Source organism: Dermacentor variabilis, chromosome 6 (assembly GCF_050947875.1).
Source record: "Dermacentor variabilis isolate Ectoservices chromosome 6, ASM5094787v1, whole genome shotgun sequence".
Taxonomy (NCBI): domain Eukaryota; kingdom Metazoa; phylum Arthropoda; class Arachnida; order Ixodida; family Ixodidae; genus Dermacentor; species Dermacentor variabilis.
The window spans coordinates 197,859,303-197,882,131 of NC_134573.1; the positions used below are offsets into that span (position 1 = coordinate 197,859,303).

General features: G+C 48.2%; 1 protein-coding gene across 3 annotated transcripts in view; it reads left to right on the forward strand.

Annotated features, from left to right (window-relative positions):
* Positions 1-22,829, forward strand: part of LOC142586048 (intermembrane lipid transfer protein VPS13A-like) — a 935,034-nt gene that overhangs the window by 780,848 nt on the left and 131,357 nt on the right. For all 3 annotated transcript variants that reach the window (XM_075697293.1, XM_075697294.1, XM_075697295.1), the window contains one exon: positions 13,997-14,120. In XM_075697293.1, coding sequence (XP_075553408.1) covers positions 13,997-14,120 — 124 coding nt within the window. The remainder of the gene's footprint in view (positions 1-13,996; positions 14,121-22,829) is intronic.

Sequence of the window (22,829 nt, forward strand, 5' to 3'; positions counted from 1 at the left end):
GGACACCAAATCCAGAATTTTCCTCGGTTCCATGTTATTCACTCTGAAAAGCCAAGCAAAGTAGTGCGAAACATTTCACCATTCCTTGTGTCAAAATTCTTGACACAAGGATGGTCCAGGTTTTTGGTCCAGGTTACAAGGTGTCCAGGATGGCAAGCGGTGACCTACTCTTGGAGCTCCGCGATTTGAAACAATATGAAAAACTACCGAAACTAGTGTCATTTGGGGAGACCCACATAACAGTAACCCCACACCGTACAATGAACATCACCCGCAGTGTTGTGTCGGATGATGATTTGCTTGAGCTGACTGAAGCGGAACTCCTGGAGGGCTTCAGCAAACAAAATGTGATCAATGTCAGAAGAATTAAGATGAGGCGAGATGGTAAAGAGATTCAGACGAAGCACTTAATAATCCCTTTGGTTCAAGTGTCCTGCCCGAGTCAATCGAGGCCGGGTATATAAAGCTCCGCGTTAGGCCGTACATGCCAAATCCGCTTCGATGTTTCAAACGCCAGCGTTACAGCCACAGTTCGCAGAGCTGTCGGGGCCGCCAAACATGTGCAAAATGCAGTGCCCATGAACACACCACTAAAACTTGCGAGAACCCTCTGCACTGTGTAAACTGTGATGGGTAGCACACCGCGTACTCGCGGTCGTGCCCATCCTGGAAGAAAGAAAAAGAAATCGTAACGATCAAAGTAAAAGAAAATATCTCATTCAAGGAGGCACGCAGGTGGGTAGCATACCTGCCAAAAAAAAGCTTTGCCGAAGTGGCGCGTCAGGGGGCAGCGTCACAACGGCCTCCGGCGGCTGTCCGACCCACAAGCAGTGAGTTGGCAGCTACGCCGTCTGCCCCCGTAGCGGTTGCAGCTAGCGCTGCACCACCAACCCAGCAGACGGGGCCATCGACCCCGAAGGTGGGCACAGCCAAGGCTGCTCCAACCTCCGAGGCCCCTTCCAGCGCTGGCAATGGCCAGCGCAGCCAAATCCCTCAGGGAGCCCCATCGACCTCCGGGCTGGTGGGCGCAGGGGTCTTGCCCTCCAAGGTGGGACTCTCTCGGGAAACTTCTCGCTCACAAGAGCACGTGTCCGGCGCCTCACAAGAGGCAATGGACACTACACCTATCCTCAAGGCGCACCAAGCGCCTAAGGAGCGGCGAGGCTCCCTCGAATGCTTCAAAAAGGGCAGAACCCCCGTTACGGGGCCTCGAAAGAGCTCTGTAACCTAAGGCATCACCTCCGTTTCCATACACACAGCACTTATTTACTTCCAATATGGATACACAAATAATCCAATGGAACGTCAGAGGTCTTCTTGGGAACCTTGATGACGTGCAAGAACTTGTCCAAAAACACAATCCAAAAGTGCTGTGCCTGCAGGAAACACACTTAAAACCACAACACACAAACTTTCTCCAACCGTACGTCAAGTTTCGCAAAGATCGCGATGATGCTGTCGTATCATCAGGCGGTGTTGCCATTTTTACTCATAAAAGTATTTCCTGTCAGCGTTTACAGCTACAAACACCCCTTGAAGCAGTGGCGGTTCGAGCTGTTCTTCTAAATAAACTCATCACCATTTGCTCGCTTTACGTACTCCCACACTACAAATTAAACAAACATGAATTTCAGTCATTTATAGATGAATTGCCAGAACCTTATGTTGTTCTTGGCGATCTCAATGCTCACAGCTGCCTGTGGGGCGACTCTCGTATAGACGCGCGAGGTCGTCTTGTTGAACAGTTCCTTTTTTCTTCAGGTACGTGCTTGCTGAATAAGAAGGAACCCACATATTACTCTCTAGCAAACAGAACCTTTTCTTCAATAGATCTTAGTATAGTTTCCCCGTCTATACTGCCCGAACTCGAATGGGAAGTTACGAACAATCCTTACGGGAGCGACCACTTCCCCATACTGATAAGAACATCTAAAGAAAATGAATATCCTCCACAAGCTCCTAGGTGGAAGATAGACACAGCCGACTGGGAGAAATTTCGAACTCGCACCAGCATCTCATGGGCTAACATGTCTTCTTTAGAAATTGATGCTGCTGTGGAGTATCTTACAGCATTCATAATAGATGCCGCATCAAAATGCATATCCGAAGTGAGTGGTTTGGCGTGCAAACAACGTGTACCGTGGTGGAACAGCGAATGTAGGATCGCCCGTAAGAATCAGAAAAAGGCGTGGGGGTTGCTACGCGCTTCTCCCACTGCGGAGAATCTTGTTAACTTTAAGAAAGCGAAGTCCCAAGGCAGGCGAACCCGCCGACAGGCCAAAAGAGAAAGTTGGCACAAGTTTCTATCGAGTATTAACTCATTTAGAGATGAGGCCAAAGCCTGGAACAAGGTTAATAGGATTAGAGGGCAGCAAACATATTCACTCCCTCTGGTAAACACACAGGGCGATACACTCCAAGACCAGGCAGACTCACTTGGGGAGTATTTTGAGAGCATGTCAAGTCCAACAAATTATTAACAATCCTTTTTCAAATACAAACAAATAGAAGAACGTAAGCCATTAACGAGAAAAAGTCGAGAGAATGAGCCTTACAACCGTCCTTTTAGTATTGCCGAATTGAGAGCTGCCTTGAGCGCATGCAAGAGCTCCGCACCAGGATCGGATAGAATCATGTATTAAATGCTCAAAAACTTACACAATGATACGCAAGTTACACTACTCACACTATTCAACACCATCTGGGATGCAGGGTACCTTCCATCCACATGGAAGGAAGCCATTGTGGTCCCTGTTTTGAAACAAGGCAAAGATCCTTCCTCAGTGGCAAGTTACCGCCCGATAGCCCTCACGAGTTGCATATGTAAGGTTTTTGAAAAAATGATAAATCGGCGACTCATTCATTTCCTTGAACAGAGCAAAATGCTTGATCCTTATCAGTGTGGCTTCCGAGAAGGGCGCTCCACAACTGATCATCTCATACGTGTTGAAGGTAATATCCGAGATGCATTTATACATAAACAGTTCTTCCTATCGATATTTCTCAATATGGAAAAGGCATATTATACAACGTGGCGTTACGGAATCTTAAGAGACTTGTTAGACATGGGCATCCATGGTAATATGCTTAACCTAATAGAAAGCTTTCTGTCCAATCGTACCTTCCGGGTAAAAGTCGGCATTGTACTTTCACGTCCTTTTGCGCAAGAAACAGGTGTACCACAAGGAGGCGTGCTCAGCTGCACGCTCTTTATCGTGAAGATGAACACGCTTCGTGCTTCATTCCCACCGGCCATCTTTTGCTTTGTCTATGTGGACGACATTCAAATAGCTTTCAAATCTCGTAACCTCACAGTCTGTGAGAGACAGGTACAGCATGGCCTGAACAAAGTGTCAATGTGGGCAGACAAAAATGGATGTAAGATCAATCTTAACAAAAGTTCTTGTGTTCTTTTTACAAGGAAGAGAGGCCTGATTCCAGATCCTTGCTTAGAACTATGTGGACAACACATACCTGTAAACAAAGAACACAAATTTCTAGGTGTTATACTTGACTATAGACTCACGTTCGTCCCCCACATTAAACATCTTAAAGAAAAATGTCTGAAAACAATGAACCTAATGAAACTTCTATCCCAGACTACGTGGGGTAGTGACAGGAAGTGCTTAATGAATCTCTATAAGAGCCTGATTCGTTCACGATTAGATTATGGTGCCGTGATCTATCATTCCTCCGCCCCGAGTGCGCTAAAGATGCTAGACCCTGTTCACCATCTAGGTATCCGCTTAGCCACGGGCGCTTTCAGGACAAGTCCCGTTGAAATTTTATACGCAGAATCGAATGAGTGGTCACTTCATCTCCAGAGAACGTACATCAGCCAAACATATTTTCTGAAAGTCCACTCTAATCCTCAACATCCGTGTTATAATACCGTTAACGAGATGACATATGCTACACTCTTTCGCAATCGTCCCTCCGTAAGACAGCCTTTCTCTCTGCGTGTGAGGGAGCTTAGTCAGGAAATGCATGTTCCACTCCTCGAGCTTCGCCTAATGCATCCAGCCAAGCTGCTACCTCCTTGGGAGTGGCAGCTTATACAATGCGATACATCTTTCACTCAAGTTACTAAGCACGCTCCAGAGATTGAAATCCAAATGCATTTCCTGGAACTCCAGTACAAGTACGCCTGCACCGAGTTCTACACAGACACATCGAAGGCACGGGAGGGGGTGTCCTATGCAGCCGTCGGTCCATCATTCTCTGAAACCGATGTACTGCATCCGGAAACTAGTATCTTTACGGCTGAGGCCTACGCCCTGCTGTCAGCCGTAAAGTATATTAATAAATCAAAACTCAAGAAATCAGTTATATATACGGATTCCCTTAGTGTTGTGAAGGCCTTGATGTCTTTCTGTAACCACAGAAATCCAGTAATTAATGAACTCTACTCCGTACTGTGTAAAGCCTATATGTCTAACCAACATGTGATTATATGCTGGGTGCCTGGACATAGGGGCATCGAGGGAAACGTTCTAGCGGACCAGATGGCCACATCAATTTCATTGCATGCAGCTAATCCTACTGCTTCGGTCCCTGTTACAGACCTGAAGCCTTTCTTAAGAAGGAAACTCCGAAACCACTGGCAACACATGTGGGATGCAGAAGTAAATAATAAACTGCACGTTATAAAGCCACAGTTAGGTTTTTGGCCCTCCCCAACAAAATCTCGGCGAACAGATGTCCTATTCTGTCGCCTCAGAATATGACACACATTTGGGACCCATCATTTTCTACTTACTGGAAGTGAACCTCCAACCTGTGGCAGATGCGGTGAGAGGCTGACCGTCCTCCATGTCCTCTTGGAGTGTCGGAAAGCTGAACCTGAAAGAAAGAAACATTTTCCGCTTGCATACCGTTATTACATCCCTCTACACCCGGCTATGTTTCTTGGTAAGGAACCGCTTTTTAACACCAAGGCAGTGCTCGACTTCCTAAAGGATGTAGTTCTACATGTTATAAGCCCATTAAATTTGTAGAGCATCCTTGCTCCAGAGGATGCCGCTGCGATAATTGTTTTTAATAGCACATGCCTCCAGGCCCTTGTGTTTTAAGGGCTCTAAGGAGGCAGTAGTGCTCTAGCATATCTTATATAACCTGATATATTTTTAGACATCATATCATTCTTTTTAAGTGCGTCTTATTGTTCATAGAACACATAAGTCATCGCCATAATCTTATTATACAGATTTTACGCACTTTAGCGCGATCATTTTTAAGGCCCCTCTACAGCCACATCACACCAACTTCATAGAACTCATGATTTCACTGCAAACTCATTACCACGGGCATGGCGCTCTTTGGCCATAATTGGCGCTTGCGCCATAAAACATCAAACATTCATTCATTCATTTGTTTGAACCGAACGTACCGCTAGCATAGATTTCGATTGCTAGCGTCGGCGGTGGGCTTTCTTGAGCGAGGCATCAGTGGCTGTAGAGTTTGATTTTTCAACAGGCCACGCATTTTCGCAAGTATTTTTTTTCAATGACATTCGTCGAGAGTGAGGCTTAGCGCCCACAGAGCATTGGCAAGCCTGAAGCGACTGAGTACGGAAGCCTCATGGGTGGTCCGAATTTCTTATATAAATAGCTTCTTCTATCTCTTTGACTCTAATGAAGTCGCGGCTCTGGGAGCTGGGTGGCCACGGGCAACGGGTGCGGCTAGGAGCTGACTGGTATTGCAGCCTGGCTCCAGGCACTCCGAGCTGACGTCTCCTCACGGTTGCCTGTTTTGCGCTCATTTTGGGTGTTGTTTTTGGATGCCGGTTGTTGTCAGGGTAGCGATGCTTTAGGCCTAAGGCTTTACGAAGCTGCCTGTCGCACGTGGAGAGACACAACCTGGTGGACCTAGGCGTTGAGGTGTTCCACTTTGCTTCCCTCATTCTGTTAGCCTTGCACGAATTGAAACTACTCGTTCGACTCAAGGAAGTTAGCTTTGTTCACGTGAACTTCATGTGAAGCATTTCTAGCTACTCATTGACGTTGGACAACATCACCTCATCGACACAGAAACCCACTCAAGTGTCCAAGGCATCTTATCGCATGTTCCCCCACTACAGCTTCTCCACACACACTCCAGCATTCCATCTGCCTGGTCAGCAGTTCTTGCAGAATTACCGGACCTTTTCCTTCTTTCTGCACTTCACTGACACACCTGTCATCCATAAAGTAACGCACCACATCTTCACAAAAGGCCCAGCAGTCTCCGCACAACCTCGTCACCTAGCACCAAACCACCGCAAGATTGCTCGCCAAGAATTTGAACACATGCTCAAACTTGATTTTGTGCGGCCTTCATCCAGCCCGTGGTCCTCAGTGCTCCACATGGTGCCCAAAAAGAGTGGTGATTGGAGACTTTGCGGGGATTATCGTGCTTTGAATAAACTAAGCATTCCCGACCAAAATTCGTTTCCGCGTATACAAGATTTCACTGCCACACTCCATGGCTGTACAATTTTCTGTAAAACTGATTTGATGAAAGTGTATCAACAGATCCCTATCGAGCCATCCGATATACCGAAGACTGCTATCATAGCTACTTTTGGCATCTTCGAATACCTTCCTATGCCATTCAGACTCTGCAACACGGCTAAGACATTTCAGCATTTTGCCGATGAAGTACTTCATGGCCTCTTCTGTTCCTTCGTCTATTTAGATGATATCCTTGTCTTCAGCTGCAGTACATCAGAACACAAGACTCACCTGCACCAAGTTTTCATGCAACTGTGGTAGTACGGTCTTGTTGCCAACACCACAAAGAGTGAATTCGGCATCTCAGAGTTAGATTTCCTTGGCCATCGTGTCGACTGTTGCTGTATCCGACCACTTCCCAGTCATGTCACTGCCATTTCCGAACTTCCATGGCCGACAACACTGAGGAAACTTTGTGAGATTTTAGAACTCATGAATTATTACCGCAAGTTCCTGCCATACTGTGCCACCATCTTGCAGCCACTTCATGACTTGTTGGGTGGCCACACAAGACCAAGTGTTCCTTTACCTTGGACAGAAGCAGCCACCGCAGCATTCGAAAACGTAAAAGTGGAACTCGCCAAGGCGACACTCCTTGCTCATCCTATACCCAACAGGCTCACCTCCGTTATGGTTGATGCTTCGGATGTGACTGTTGGTGCTGTCCTCCAACAATTTGTTGCTGGCCCGTGGCAGCCTCTCCCCTTCTTCTCTAAGAAGATGACAGCACAAGAGCGGTGCTACAGCACTTTTGGCGGCGCGTTGCTGGCTGTATACTTTGCCGTCAAACACTTCTGTCACTACCTCTAAGGTTGTCAGTTTTTCATACTGACAGATCACAAGCCCGTAACGTATGCCCTGAATTCAAACAGCACCTCGTATACTCGTTGTGAGCTTTGACACCTGGCATACACATCCGAGTTTACCAGCGATATTCGTCATGGTCAACGGCAATGACAACATAGTGGCCGATGCACTATCTCAGCTGCAGGTTGACTGAACCTCCGTCACCAGACCCCATGTGAATTTCACATGCTTAGCTGCAGCACAGTGCGATGACAACGACCTCCGCGAGCTTCACACCACTGGTACTTCGTTTGCGCTTGAAGAAGTTTTCATGCCTGGCAGTGATGTTCCTATCATCTGTGATACTTCAAACAACTGCTGTTGTCTATATGGGCCACCAGCTTTTTGCCGAACCGTTTTTGAAGCCCTACACTCCCTGTCATACCCGCGAATGAGAGCGATGCAATGCCTAGTAACCTCTAAATATGTGTGGCCCATATAAAAGCTGGTGTTCAGAGCTGGACGTGCAGTTCCTTGAAATGCCAACACGCTAAAGTTTCTAGACATACAGTCAGCCCACTAGAAAGTTTACCACCTCCTGATGCCTGCTTCAGTCATATCAACATAGATATCTGATACAATTGAGTATGGCCCGCGAAATGCAGCCACCGAAGAAACAGGCCAGCACGCCTAGTAGTGACAAACTCACATCTTTATAGCCAAAACGCGACTACTGCGGCCCCTTATGTATTGCCCGCTAGGCCTGCCGCAGCAGCAACACAAAAACAGGGCTGCCAGGGGGCGCTGCATTTAAGAAACTTTTAACATTGTGTCACTCCTCCTCTCTTAAGATATATGCTACAGGGAGTACTTGACCACTGGTTTGCGAGTTCTTGTGCTACGGCGCAACTGTGGAGTGTAAGGTGCAGCCATGACAGGGTCGTCCATGGCACAGTTACTTCCAGATACACTTCCCGGCGACTGTACCTCACGTAGCACATCGGGTGCAGCTGGGAGATGTATGGCTGGTTCTCTTTCATGAAGCACATCCGGGACAGCTGGAGAATGGGTGGGCGGTTGCCCCAGTTGAGGAGAAACTTCTGCTCCAGCAGGACGAAATGGCGCTGTCTGCACAAGGCGCAAGTGGTCATTATGTCGGCACCATGTCGAACCGTCTTGACAAAGAACCTGGGCTGACGGTGGATTGACATCTGAAACACTGGCAGGTGCCCATGGTGCACCTGTATGGAAGTTTCTCGCATACACTTTATCTCCTGGTTGGAGTAATGGAGCCTGCCGTGACCCTCTGTCAGCATTCAACTTCCGTTTCAGTTGTTTAAATAGCACCGATGCTTGTAGGCTAGGCCGCAGGACATCCAGAGGAGTCTTGAACATTCTCCCCATTAGGAGCTCACATGGTGGCCAACCAGTTACTTCGTGTGGGGTTGTCCGATAATGAAATAAAAGCCTGGAAATCTGTGTCTTGAAGTCGCCAGAGCCAGACTTCTTGAGTTTGTTCTTTACAGTCTGTACCACTCGTTCTGCTGCACCGTTGGAAGCGGGGTGATACGGTGGTACAAGCATGCGGCGTATTCCGTTTCGAGTTAAGAACTCAAGGTACTGTGCACTGGTAAACGCAGGACCATTGTCAGAAACTATTACGTCAGGGAGGCCATGCTGAGCGAATGCAATTCTCAGGGCAGAAATGGTAGCTTCTGCAAATGTGGATGACATGGGCAAAACTTCTAGCCACTTCGAGAAAGCATCCACGATGACTAAGAATGTGTGTCCTAGAAATGGTCCCCCGAAATCAATGTGGAGCCGTGACCAGGGTCGGTGCGGAAATGGCCATGGCATCTGTGGGACCGGCTGCGCAGTCCGTTGTTGAGTCTGGCACGTAGCGCAGCTTTTCACACTTTTGGCAATGTCATTGCCTATGCCTGGCCACCAGACATGGCTCCTGGCAATCATTTTGCTTTTTTCAATACCAGGGTGACTGGCATGAAGTACTCCAAGAACTTGGGCCTGCAGTGATTTGGGAATTACTACTCGTGACCCCCATAGTAGGCAGCCTTCATGGAGACTGAGTTCTGAGCTTCTTGTGCTGAAAGGGTTCCACTCTGGCCTAGCTGGAAGGCTCTCTCCTTTCAATACAGAATGCACAACGTGACCCAGAACTGGATCGTTCCTGGTGGCTTGTGCCACCACAGCAGGTGAAAGAAGTCGTGGATAGGCCTCCTCCAACATGAAAATCTCGGCAGGGGCAGGCAGTGTGGTGCTGTTGTTAGGTAGTGGCAGTCTGCTAAGAGCATCAGCAGGGCCCAGCTCTCTTCCAGGCTTGTACACAAGTGCGTACTTGTACGCAGATAGCTTGAGAGCCCACTGGACTAATCTTGGTGATGCTTGCACAGGGACAGGCTTGTTGGCACCCAGCAGTCCGAGAAGTGGCTTGTGGTCAGTGTATGCTTCAAACGGTATGCCCCACAAGTACTGGTGGAACCGCTCTACACCAAACACGAGTGCCAGGGCCTCCCTGTCAAGTTGACTGTAATTTCGTTCTGCTTTTGACAAGCTCCATGAGGCAAAAGCAATGGGATGTTCTCGGCCATCAGCATCTTTGTGGGCCAGAACTGCACCTATGCCGTAAGGTGATGCGTCACAGCTAAGGCACACAGGCGTGTCAGGGCGGAAATGTACGAAAACTGGAGCTGAGGCCACCAGGTGTTTGCAGGCTGTGAATGCATCTTGCTGGTCCTGCCCCCACTCCCATTTCTTTCCATCACAAAGAAGAGAGTGTAGGGGAGAAAGAAGTGCAGAAAGATTAGGAAAAAAACGTCGATAAAAATTGACAAGTCCCAAGAAACTCTGAAGTTCTTTGACGTCTTTTGGCACAGGGGCATGCAGAATGGCAGCCACCCTGTCGACGTTCAGGGAAAGGCCTTCCTTGCTGATGATGTGCCCAAGATACTCCACTTGTGGCACGAAGAAATGACACTTTTCGAGTTTCACTCTGAGGCCAGATTCTTGAAGCTTGCGAAGCACAGCACGAAGGTTGTTGAAATGCTCAGCATCATTAGCACCTGTGACAAGAATGTCGTCGAAATAGACGGCCAGATGTGGGAGTCCTCTCAGCAAGTTCTCCATCTCACGTTGAAATATAGCAGTAGCTGATGAGACTTCAAAAGGCAAGCGGGTGTACTGAAACAACCCCATGTGTGTCGAAATTGTGACATACTCTCTGGAGGCCTCATCAAAAACTACTTGCTGATACGCGTCACGCAAATCCAATTTGGTGAATTTCTCACCCCCTGCAAGGACAGTCCACAGGTCCTCAATTCTTGGAATTGGATATTTGTCCACTGTTGCCACTGGGTTGATGGTGACACTAAAGTCTCCACAGATTCTAATGCGCCCAACCTTTTTTACCACAGGAACAATAGGTGCAGCCCACCTGGATGTTTTCACTGGAACAAGGATGCCATCTCTTCTTAATCGTTGTATTTCTTGTGTGACTCCATCCGTTAAGGCATATGGCAGAATGCGTGGCATGAAGAACCGAGGTGGGGCATCTGAAGGAACATGTAATGACGCTTCAGTACCTTTGTACGTACCAAGACCTTCTTCGAACACCTCTGCGAAGTCTTGGACTAGGTGTTTGATGTCAGAAAGTGCATGTACATTTACTTCAACATTGAAGAGGCCGATGCCCAGCTCGCGCATCCAGTTGCGTCCTAGTAGAGTAGGTGAAGTGTCCCCTGTCAGAAAAATGGGTAGATCCGCCTCCTTGCCATGAAACTTCACAAGGATGTCAGCCTTGCCTTCGACTTTTTTCAGTTCCCCGGAATAGCTTCGCAGAAACACTTGCGACGGCTGCACATTAACCAAAGGCAGAAGCTGTAGGAGCCGTGACTTGGCAATGACGGAGACGCTTGCCCCCGTGTCCACTTCCATGCGGAGCAGCTTGCTGCAAACGTCAACGGTGACGGTGAAAGCGGAGGCGGTTCGGCGTAGTTAATATGCCACATGTCGCAGACTTCTGAAGGCGAAACTGCAGCGGCATCTTCATCTTTTACAGTGTGCATGCGAAGGCGGTTGCTTGACGCCTGCAAACTTCGTGCAGTGGGCAAACGCTGCTCATGAGGGCTGCTGCTTCGGGCTTGGCTGTCCTTTCGTTTCGTATTGCAGACTTTCGCCAGATGACCCCGTTTGTGGCAGTAATTGCAGACGGTCCTCACATGCTTGCATTCGGATGCAAGGTGTCCACCCCCGCAGCGATAGCAGGTGACGGCCTCGTAGCCTGACGAGACGCGGTGGGTTGAAAAGGTGCTGTTAGGGCTAGCTTGTGCAATCTTCCCGGTGTCCCTTTTCACTGCTTCCATTGCTAGGGCTGTCTGCACGGCATCCTGGAAAGTGAGGTCCGCTTTTTCCAGCAATCTTGTTTGAATGTCCGCATTGTTCACACCACATACAATACAGTCGCGTATCATGTCTTCTAGTTTGGCACCGAAGTTGCAATGCTCAGAGAGGCTTTTCAGCGCTGCAATGAACTCGCTGATAGATTCACCTTCCGCACGAACTCGGGAGTTGAAACTTCGGCGATAGCGTTCGCCGCACTTCGAGTCGGTCCACATAGCAGGGCCAGTCATTTCCTCCACCCTCGAATGGCTCGAGACTGCCGAAATTCGGCATGTTGAACGGGTGGTCGAATGGTGCGGGAACGTAGACTCACTTGAAACGCAGCAGGCGCGGCATACCTGGCGTTCGTGGACGCGTCGCAGCAGAAGCGTTCGAAGTAGGGTTAGTGTTCGGGTAGCGTCTCAACCGTACAAATTCCGAGGAAAGGTCGCAGGATGTAGTGATGCTTTCCATAGTAGCGCCTGAAGTCCGTAGTGTAAGTCGTTGCTGTAGTATACAAGAAGGGGTTCTTCAAAAGTAGCATGGGCAGCAACTTGGATTCGTCGCGGTAGCAGCAGTAGCGGTCAAACAAGGATGCGTCTCAGCAGCGGCGAAGTCCCTGGCATCCATCACAGAAGTAGAATCCGAAGTAGCAGTATCGTAGCAGCAGTAAGGCTCGGACGTAGTGTGCGCAGCAGTAGAAGTCCTTTTCACCTCGTTGCTAGTTGATACAATTGAGTATGGCCCGCGAAACGCAGCCACCGAAGAAACAGGCCAGCACGCCTAGTAGTGACGAACTCACATCTTTATAGCCAAAACGTGACTACTGCGGCCCCTTATATATTGCCCGCTAGGCATGGCGCAGCAGCAACACAAAAAGCAGGGCTGCCAGGGGGCGCTGCATTTAAGAAACTTTTAACATTGTGTCAATATCGTTGGCCCTTTGCCTCCTGCGCAAGAGCATAGATACATATTAACAAGCGTCGACCGTTTTACTAGTTGGCCTGAAGCTGTTCTGCTTACGAACATTACCACAGAAACAGTCGCACAGACTGTTGTCGAAGTTTGGATCAGCCGATAATGTGTACCCTCTACTATAACAACTGACTGAGGTTGTCAGTTTGAGTCCCCACTTTTTTGTAACATCTTGAAAACACTTGTTATCACACATGTTAAGACAACTGCCTACCATTTGGCGGCTAATGGAATGGTCAAATGTTTTCATCAACAGTTAAAGGCTGCCTTAATGTGTTCTGACAATACCATGCCATGGACGGAATGACTGCCTCTTATCGTCCTCGGCCTCCAGACTGCACTGAAGAGGAACATGCGGTGCTCTATGGCAGAACTTGTTTTTGGCATAACACTCTGCGTGCCCGGAGAGTTTTTTGGTACACAGTCATCACCTGTACCCTTTGAAATCACCAACTATGCAAGCCAACTCCGAGCATTGGTGCACACCATTGTTTCGCCACCTGTTTGCCCCACTTGTCAGAACACGTTTGTCAGCGCACACCTCAGTGACTGCTCACACGTCTTCAGATGCCGAAGCACAGTCCATGCTCTGCTACAAACACCATAAGATTGCCCCTTCAGGATACTCAACCATGCGCCCAAACACTTTACAGTGATGATCAGAGGGCCTGAAGACACCGTATCCATTGACCGTCTTAAACCGGCTCATTTAGACATTAAATCAATAAGCACACACACCACTGCAAACTCCTTCAAACCTACATATTACCATCCTAGAGTGCGTTTTGCTACAGGTACGAGCTTCATTTCTTCCTTTCGCATGTTCAGCAGCCCCGTGCCTTCCTCAGTATGGGGAAGGCCCTGTAGCATCTACTTCTTTTCGGTGCAACGGCTCGAAGAGAGAAGAGGATGATGAAGTTGCACGTGCTTGGTGTGCCGGTTGTTTCCCGATCACCATGTGTTCACCAGTGTGAGTGTTAAAATATATATTACTATGTGATGTGACTGAATGCGTCACTCCTTTATCTACAAAAGTATGGTGTCATCATCTTCTCACTTCTCGAGCAGAGCATGCCAAAACAACAGCTATGTTTGCTGCCACATTGGAATAAGGACACTGTTCACTGGCCTACTGTCCCCTATGTCCGTGGCCAAATAAAGGGGGTCAGCGCTGTCTTACGCCATTGCCCTAGTTCTATCAAAATCTTTGCTTTAGATATTTAGCCATGTTGAGTCAGAATTCGGGTTAATGCCATGGCATGGAAGGGTTTAAAAGGGGTATCAGCTGTAGTTCACTTGCTTTTATTCTAACCTTTGCTTTTCTTATCACCATTAATTTCTTTCTGCAGAAACGAAGGCGAAGACTAGAACAACACTCAGGCTCTCTACCAGAGTCACTTTCAACTGCAGCTAAAGGATTTGCACTTGGAATTCTGCTTGGTGTTTCCGGAGTTGTGATGAGCCCTATTTCAGGTATGGCTTGTTTAAGTTGAAATATGAACATGTTGCTCATTTTCCATGCACCCGTTAACCCCTTAACCAAGGAGTTATCTACCCAATAACATGGTGTTCTGCATCAAATTTCTTTCTATGTACATGTTATATTGATTCCACAAGATATTACTATAGAACAAGGTGAGGCTGCATTTTATGAAGTTTTAGACATTCATGTGGTACTCCATGAAACGTGTAGCTGCACACAAAGCCACGTTGCAGTCTTATTACCAAAGTGAATTATCTTCTTTCTGATTCTTTGTGCCCCTACTTGACTAAGTGATTCAAGACAGCAGAGATCTTGTAAAGGCACAAAATGCCTTGGTCTTGCAGAATGGATGTCTCGTTAACAAACTTTTGCTGCAGCAGGAACCTCTTTTCTGTGAACATCATGTTTCATTTCATTTCATTTCATTTCATTTTATTACCTTAAAGACCCCTTTCGGGGTATTACATAAGGGGTGGGTGGTGCAAAAATACAGGAGGTTGCCCACTATCTTATTTTCAAGACAGAATATTCGTTACTTCATCCACGAAGGCAGATGAGGTGGTGATGGCAGCGACGTGGTGGGGAAGGCCATTCCAGTCTTTAGCTGTACGATGAAAAAATGATGAAGAGCAGGTGACAGTGCGCGCGCTAGGGCGCGCAACATTTAGTGAGGCCTGTGCGCAGCGATATGCGTGAAGGTGGTACAATGTAAGGTGCGTGGCGAAGCGAGCTGGTGAAGAATTTATGGAATAATGATAAGCTCGCGATACGGCGACGGTGCGCTAGTGTGTCCAAACCAGACTCTACTTTTAATGGCGATACGCTGATATCATATGAGTATGTCGAGTGAATGTATCTTATGGCGCGGTTCTGTATGGATTCTAATGCGTTGCTGAGGTAAATCTGGTGAGGATGCCATATGGGTGATGTGTATTCGAGTTGTGGCCTAACCAGTGTTTTATATGCTAGTAGTTTTGCTTGTTGAGGAGCGTTGCGGAGATTGCGTTTCAGAAATCCCAAGGTTTTGTTAGCAGATGATATCATGTTAGTTATATGCGAGCACCAGTTTAAATCATGCGTGATCGTAATGCCTAGGTACTTAATAGAGTTTACAGTGTCGATTGGGATGTCATTAACTGTGTAGATAAAGTCATGCCAATTACGGCTGCGGGAAATTGACATAGATTTACATTTATTATTGTTTAGTACCATTAACCATTGATCACACCAGGCTGTAATGTTGTTCATATTATATTTGCCTTGTAGAAAATACAAGGACCTTCAGACTGGCTCCAACCAAATAAGTGAATTTTATTATGCCAATGTGTTGGAGCCCATTCGGCTCCTTCATGGGGTATTCTTTGAGGGTGGCAGTGTGCAGCCTTTAAAGGGTCCTTCGTAAAAAAAAGGGGGCAGAGTACAGAAGGTGGGGAAACACTTGACATATAGGAAAGGGGGGGGAGCAAAAGGGGGGGATGGCTGCATTGGTGTTGGTTGACTGGGATGACCGGTGCTGGGGGAGCTTGACCCGCGAGAGGGCCGTTGACGGTAGGCGAGGCAGGTGGGCATGGGGGAGCGCATACATTTTGGTGTTGGTGACCTCGAGCAGGGATCTATCTGGTTGGGCGTCCTTTCCTTCCTTTCGTCATGTTACCGAGGCCATGGATATACATGGAGGGTAGGTTGCCCTTCATGCGGTTTATGTTACCTCCTGTATTCTGGATGTGCCATGACTCCAGTAGTAGCCTTTTTCGTGAGTTCGTCTCTGTTCGAAGGACTTGGTTGTCTTGGAAAGCAGTTTTGTGGTCGGCGTCTTCAGAATGTGTGGCGACAGCACTGCGTATTCAGTTGAACGTCCTGACATCATCCTCATGCTGTCTGATTCTTTCTTTTAGACTTTTGGTTTCCCCGATGTACGATGCCAGACAGTTGGCATAGCTGATTTTGCAGACAACACCTTGAGCTTTTTCTTTTGGTGGATGATCTTTTGGCTTAGGGAGGAGGATATTGAAAGTGTTGATCAGTTTGGGCACAACATTGAGGCCTTCTTTTTTCAATATTCGGCCGAGAGTTTCACTGGTACCTTTGACATATGGGATGGACACTCGTTTCTGGGGTATGGGAGAAGTCAATGGTTGAAGGTCTCTTCCCATCTGCCAAGTATCTCCCCACCTTCTGTACTCTGCCCTCCTTTTTACAAAGGACCCTTTAAAGGCTGTGCACCACCACCCCCAAAGAATACCCCCTGAAGAAGGAGCCGAATAGGCTCCGAAACGTTGGGCTAATAAAATTCACTTATTTGGTTGGACTCAGTCTGAAAGACTTAATCAATTCCCCAACCAGAAAGGTAATTCTGTCGAAATGTTTAGCTTCAAGAAAATACAGGTACCGAAAAGAGCACTTCAGGAAAAAATAGGATACCAGTATTGATTTCTGGTCAATCCTTTGAACCTACGAGCAACTTTATATTTGCCTTGGTTACTCAAGCTTGCTCTTGGTTCACTTCTTCAGCACTCCAGTAAGCTTTTCTCAGTTATATTTTTCAAGGCAAAGACACTTATCTTGTCAGTGATTAGTTTTCCAAGACTAATCCAAGTATTCAGAAATTCCTAATGGACTCGCATCACCAAACATGACTTTGATGCCTGGGATTTTGCTCAACAGAAACCACTTCCTTGACTTGCTGTGCCTCTAGGAGCATAAAGATTACTTTCAGTACTGCATCTTTGCTTTCTTCTTCTTTTCCTGATAAAAGTTCACTTTCTGACAGTAAGCACGCATCAGTGTCCATCAAAAACATGCGCAACTCTGCTGCATCTATTCTGCTGTTTGAATTTCCCTCCAAAAACCATGTTGGAAACAAAAAATGTGCTTCTACGTAGGATCTATTACTCTAACAAATATATATATATGTATATATATATATATATATATTGTTACGCTAAAGCTACAGCAAGGACGAAGGAAGAGAAGAATGAAGTGTGTTTGCCTTTGCATTGGCTCGGTGTCAGCGTGGCCCCTTTTCGTCAATTCATATTTAAATAAACGCACCCCATCGTAACAGTTTTGGTGGAGGTGCAAGTTAAAACAATGGCGCCCCCGAAGAACGACAATGCACCGCCCGCAGGAGCGGAATCCGTGGAGCTTCGCCAGAGTCGCGGAATTGCTGGTCTGCCACCAGAGATGGCTTCCAACGGCGACAACTCACCACCTTCTTCCACCTGCCCATGGCAGCCCTACATCGAACCCCGAACCTTCACCGAAAAAGCCGGGGAAGACATGGACAGATGGCTCAGCTTTTACCAACGTGCAAGTCGGTTCAATAGCTGGAATGCCGCCGCCCAGCTTAACAACATTGCCTTCTTCCTCAGGGGAACTACGTCTGTGTGGCTTGAAAACCACAAACAAAGTGTGATGACGTGGGAAAAGTTCGTAGACGAAATCAGAAAGTGCTTCAGAGATCCGGCAGCTAAAAGAAAGTGTGCAGAGCAAACCCTAATGCAGCGAGCCCAAGTTCCCACCGAAACCTGCACAACGTACATCGTGGAAGTACTGAAATTGTGCAAGGCCCTGGACCTTCAGATGACAGAAGGCAAAGTTGGTCATCTTTTAAAAGGGATTGCCAAAGACGTGTAACAGTTCCTCATCGGAAAAGACAGTCTGGACTCCATAAGTGACATCATTTGGCACTACCACACATTTGAAGCCTTGAAAGTTTGGCGTATCACACCAAAGTTCGGCTGCCTGGCCAACGTAACTAATGTTGCCAGTTTTAACATGGTCCCAGCTCCATCCGACCTTGCATAAGTTATTCGGCAAGTGGTGCACGAAGAGTTTGACCGACGTGAGGCGGCTTCCCTCTCAGCTCCGGGGGTCCGAGAGCCCTTTTCTCACTGCGACTTTGGTGAGATGTCATCACCGCCGCCTCCTTAGACGCCTACAACTTCGTTCCTCGTTCAAGAGCACCAAACCACACTATGGACGTGCATCCCAGTTATCAGTTCTATGATGGTTACTCAAACAGACCACCTGCAGTTCATCAAGAGTGGGATGGCCGTGCCAGTTATCCTGCTACTGACAATTTCGGTGCGTCCCGTGAGTGCCCCATCTGCTTCCAGTGCGGTATTTGCAGTCACGTCGCCAGATTTTGTCCTCATTGCCATTGCACATCACCACCATTCTGTGAGCGACCACGCACTTTTTATTGGCGTAGCAATCGGCATGGCGACAGGACATGCTAGCCTTCTGACTTCGATAGCAGGACAAACTATCAGGCGAATTACCATAGCAACTCACCAGCTTCTGTGCGGAGCTTGACGACACCGCCGCCTTGATGCCAGCGCAGGTCTCCATCTCCGCATTGACGTCTCACTTCACCGCCGCCAGGAAACTAGGCGGAGCGCGACCAGTGGAGGTGAGGTCACCAGTCATCATCAGCTACACGCCCCTATGCCTCTGTCAGTCACCATTTATCATAACAAGATTCGTGTTTTAGTGGTGTGGTGACCAGACCCACGACCATAGCGCACGGCAATGAAGACACAGTAGCCGCTGTGAGGGGCAAAGGCACACTGCCCACACAGGTCATGCGCTCTGCTTTTTATTGTACATCACGCGCCCCCTGATGGTGTCAGTTACCACACTTCCCCTCCCTTAATACAATAGATAAACAGCATATAAGCAGTTACAATTCAAGGAGAAAACCGAAGTACTGGACGGCGTTCCCTAGTGCTCCGATGAAGCCGAGGTATGGAAGGAGAAGGGGAGCAACGAGTGCGTGTTGATGTTATGGTGTCACTGGTCTCCAGCTGATAGGGCTCACCGGATAGTAATAGTTGACCCTCCAAGTTTGTAGCTGCTTCGGGTAAAACACTGTCAGTTGTACTTCCGGTCTCTGAGGATAAAGTCAAATGTGGTTCCAAGCTTGCGGTAGAAGGACTGGAGCACTGACAGTTGTGCTAGTCGGGCATCGACTGTTGCCTTACATGGTCGAGATGCTGGATCCGTCGCCCATCATACAATTTTAGCTCCACCTATGAATTGTGTTGCCTGGTGACTACAGCAGGAATCCATCTCGGACCTGGCCGAAAATTACTAGTAAATACTCTGTCTCCTGGTTGTACTGGCACTCTCGGTTTTGTTCTTTGATCGTACTCCATCTTCTGAGCAAGTTGTTTCTGGAGGACTGTTTTCCGTAGGTCCAGCCTCGGCAGATTCAATGCAGTCCTGAGCCTCTGTCCCATCAACAGCTCGGATGGGCAACACCCGGTGACCTCGTGGGGTGTCGACCTATATGATAACAGTATTCGTGCAATTTGTGCATAAAGGTCCCCTGGGCCAACTTTCTGTAATTTTACTTTTATAGTTTGAACAGCTCTCTCCGCCGCACCAGTAGAAGCCGGGTGATAGGGCGGTACTAGCATCCTGCTCACGCCGTCCTTCAAAAATGTCTCGTACACTTCACTCACGAATGCGGGTCCATTGTCTGATACTACCATGTCAGGGAGGCCCTGATTCGCAAACATGACTCGCATTCATGCAATTGTACATTCCGCGGAGGGTGATGAAATGGGAAAAACTTCAATCCATTTGGAGAATGCGTCAATTGGAATAAAAAAAAATAGGAATTCCGGTAAGGCCCCACATAGTCCATGTGGATCCTTGACCAGACCTGTCTGGGAACGGCCACAGCATCATAGGTACTGGTCTCATTGGTCTCTGTTGTTGTTGGCAGGCGAAGCACTCTTGAACCATAATTACAATGTCGCTGTCTAACAACGGCCACCACACATGACTTCAGGCGATAGCTTTCATTTTTGTGACCCCAGGGTGGCTGTCGTGTAGTAACTTGAGGACTTCCCCTTGGAGGCTGGAGGGTACCACAACACGGTTTCCCCAGAGCACACAGTTCTGATGCACACTCAACTCATTGAATTGGGACACATACGCCCCCCCCCCCCCCCCCCCCCCCCCCCCGCCCTCTGCTGTCAAGTCTTGAACATGACCAGACCATAAATCCTGTAGCACTCTTGACAAGACCGGATCTCTTGCAGTGGCTTCTGCTACCACGTTTGATGAAAGGACACGGGGATAGACACCTTCAAGCATGAATACCTCCGCGGGCACCCTTGGAGAGCAATCAATTGTTGGCATGGGGAGTCTACTCAACCCATCTACACGGGCTATCAGGCTTCCAGGCCTATAGCTCAAACAGTAGCTGTACCCCGCCAGCAGCAACGCCTAGTGAAGAAGCCTCGGCGAGCATGTTTCTGGAATGGGCCTTCCAGCATAACAGGCCCAACAAGGATTTGTGGTCAGTAGCCGCTTCAAATTTCCGTCCCCAGAGATACTGCCTGAACTTTGTGAGACCAAACATGAGACCAAGTGCCTCTTTATCCAAATGTCTGTAATTCTGCTCAGCAGCCGAGAGGCTTCTTGATGCAAAGGCTATCGGTCGCTCTTCTTCAGTAGGCTCTCTCTGTGCCAGGACTGCCCCCAGGCCATGAGGGGAAGCATCAGTGATCAACACCGTGGGTTTGAAGGGGTCATAATGGGCCAAGACACGGGCGGATGAGAGCAGCTCCTTGCTGTTCATGAATGCACATTGCTCAACTGCCATCCAGTGCCGCCTTGCTCCGGTGTTAAGCAAGCCATTCTGTGGCTGCAGTACATCTGACAGGTTGGGGAGAAACTTTCTATAGAAGTTCACCGAACCCAATTAGCTTTGCAACTCTTTCACATCTCGAGGTTTGGGAGCATTCCCTGCTGCTTCAGTCTTGACAGAATCTGGATGTAGCCCGGCAGCACTTATTATGTGGCTTAAATATTAGACCTCAGGTTACAAAAACTTGCATTTTGCAGGTTTCAGCTTCAAGCCCACCTCTTGCAAGTGCCCTAGTACCTTGCAGACGTTTGCCCAATGTTCGTTGTCATTTCCGCCTGTTACCAAGATGTCATCGAAGTAAACTGCGACATGATCAAGACTTCTCAGGAGATTTTCCATTCATAGTGAAATATTTTGCGCGCACAATTGACGAGGACACAGTGAAAGAGGACACACGAGGGCTTTCCATCTCTCTTTGAAATATGGCTGGGGTGGAAGCAATCCCGAATGGCAGTCTCATGCATTGAAACAAGCCCTTAGGTGTATTGATAGTGACGAACACCTGTGACTGTTCTTCCAGCTCGATCTGCTGGTAGGTGTCCTTTAGGTCTAGATTTGTGAACTTTACTCCTTCCTGCAGCTTTGTGAACAATTCCTCTATGCGTAGCACGGGATGCGTTTCCACGAGTGCTATGGGATTTACAGTCAGCTTGAAATCGCCACATATGCGCAACTGCCTATCTTGTTTTAGTACTGGAATGACAGGTGCTGCCCATCTGGCAGTGTTCACTGATTGGACCACGCCTTGGTCGAGCAAGTCTCTGCAACAATTCCTCAAAATTGTCTTTCAAAGCAAAGGGCATCCGCCGGGGCTTAAGGAATCTGGGTTTGGCATCTGGCAGCACCAAGATGCGAGCCTTAACCCCACGGAATGTGCCTAAACCATCTGAAAACACCTCTTGAAAGCGGTCCACAGCTTCTTCTGTAGATGACACAGACAAAATACATTTCGGCTTGCTGATTCCCAACTGGAATTCCTTCATCGTGCTTCTACCAAACAATGCTGGGCACTGCCCCTTTACCACAAACAGAAGCAGCTGTCTGTCCTCCTCCCCAAGCTTTACAGTAGCCGCAAACTTTGTGGCGACTGGTTGCTTGTCTCTGCAAAAATTCCGATGGGAACAGTTGCATGAACTTTGTTTCACATATGGTTCAGACATTGGCGCCAGTATCAACTTCCATCTCTAGTGGAACCCCGTTAATGTTACCTGCAATGCGCATAGGCGCTGGCCCAACCGCCTCAAGTGCCTAAAGGACCTACGCTTCCGGTGTTTCACTCACTCTGAGTGCCCCAAGCACTTCATCCACAGTTTTCACGCGCTTCGAGTCTGTGCACCGCGCCTGTCTATTTACTATCTCACTATCACTTTTGCACACTCTTGCCAGATGCCCTTGCCGGCCACATTTGTAGCAAACTGAGTTGACGTGTTGGCGCTGGCACACTTGATGGGCACCACCATTGTGGAAACACCCGCATTCGTGACGCCCAGGTTTCACTACATTTGCTGCCCCCATGACAGTTCCGACTGTCAATTGGGCTGACTTCGACTGTGGCATTGGGTGTGCGCTCAGCGTACGGGAATCCTTTCTAGCATCCTTGATGGCTCGTACCATACTCATTGCTGTTTCCAGGTTTAACCCGGCTGTTTCCAGTAACCGTGTTTGCATTGGCACGTCGTCAATGCCACTGACGATTTGGTCTCATAGCATGCGGTCTCGGAATAGCCCAAATTTTCAGTCGTCGGCCAGCCGCTTTAACGACGCGAAGTACTCGCTCACCGCCTCTCCGTCCCACCTATGTCGTGAGAAGAACTTGAAACTTGCTACCACTTCCAACACCTTTGGCCAGTTGTTGAGGGCCTCAAAAATTGCCGCTAAGTTCGCTGCGGCAGGTTTCTCAGGAGCCAGCAGGCTTCGTAGCAAGGAATACGTGACGGCCCCACAACACGTTAGAAATACAGCCGTCTTCTTACCATCTGGCACGTCGTTCACCATCAAGAACAGTTCCACCTATTCTCGGTACTTGGTCCAGTCT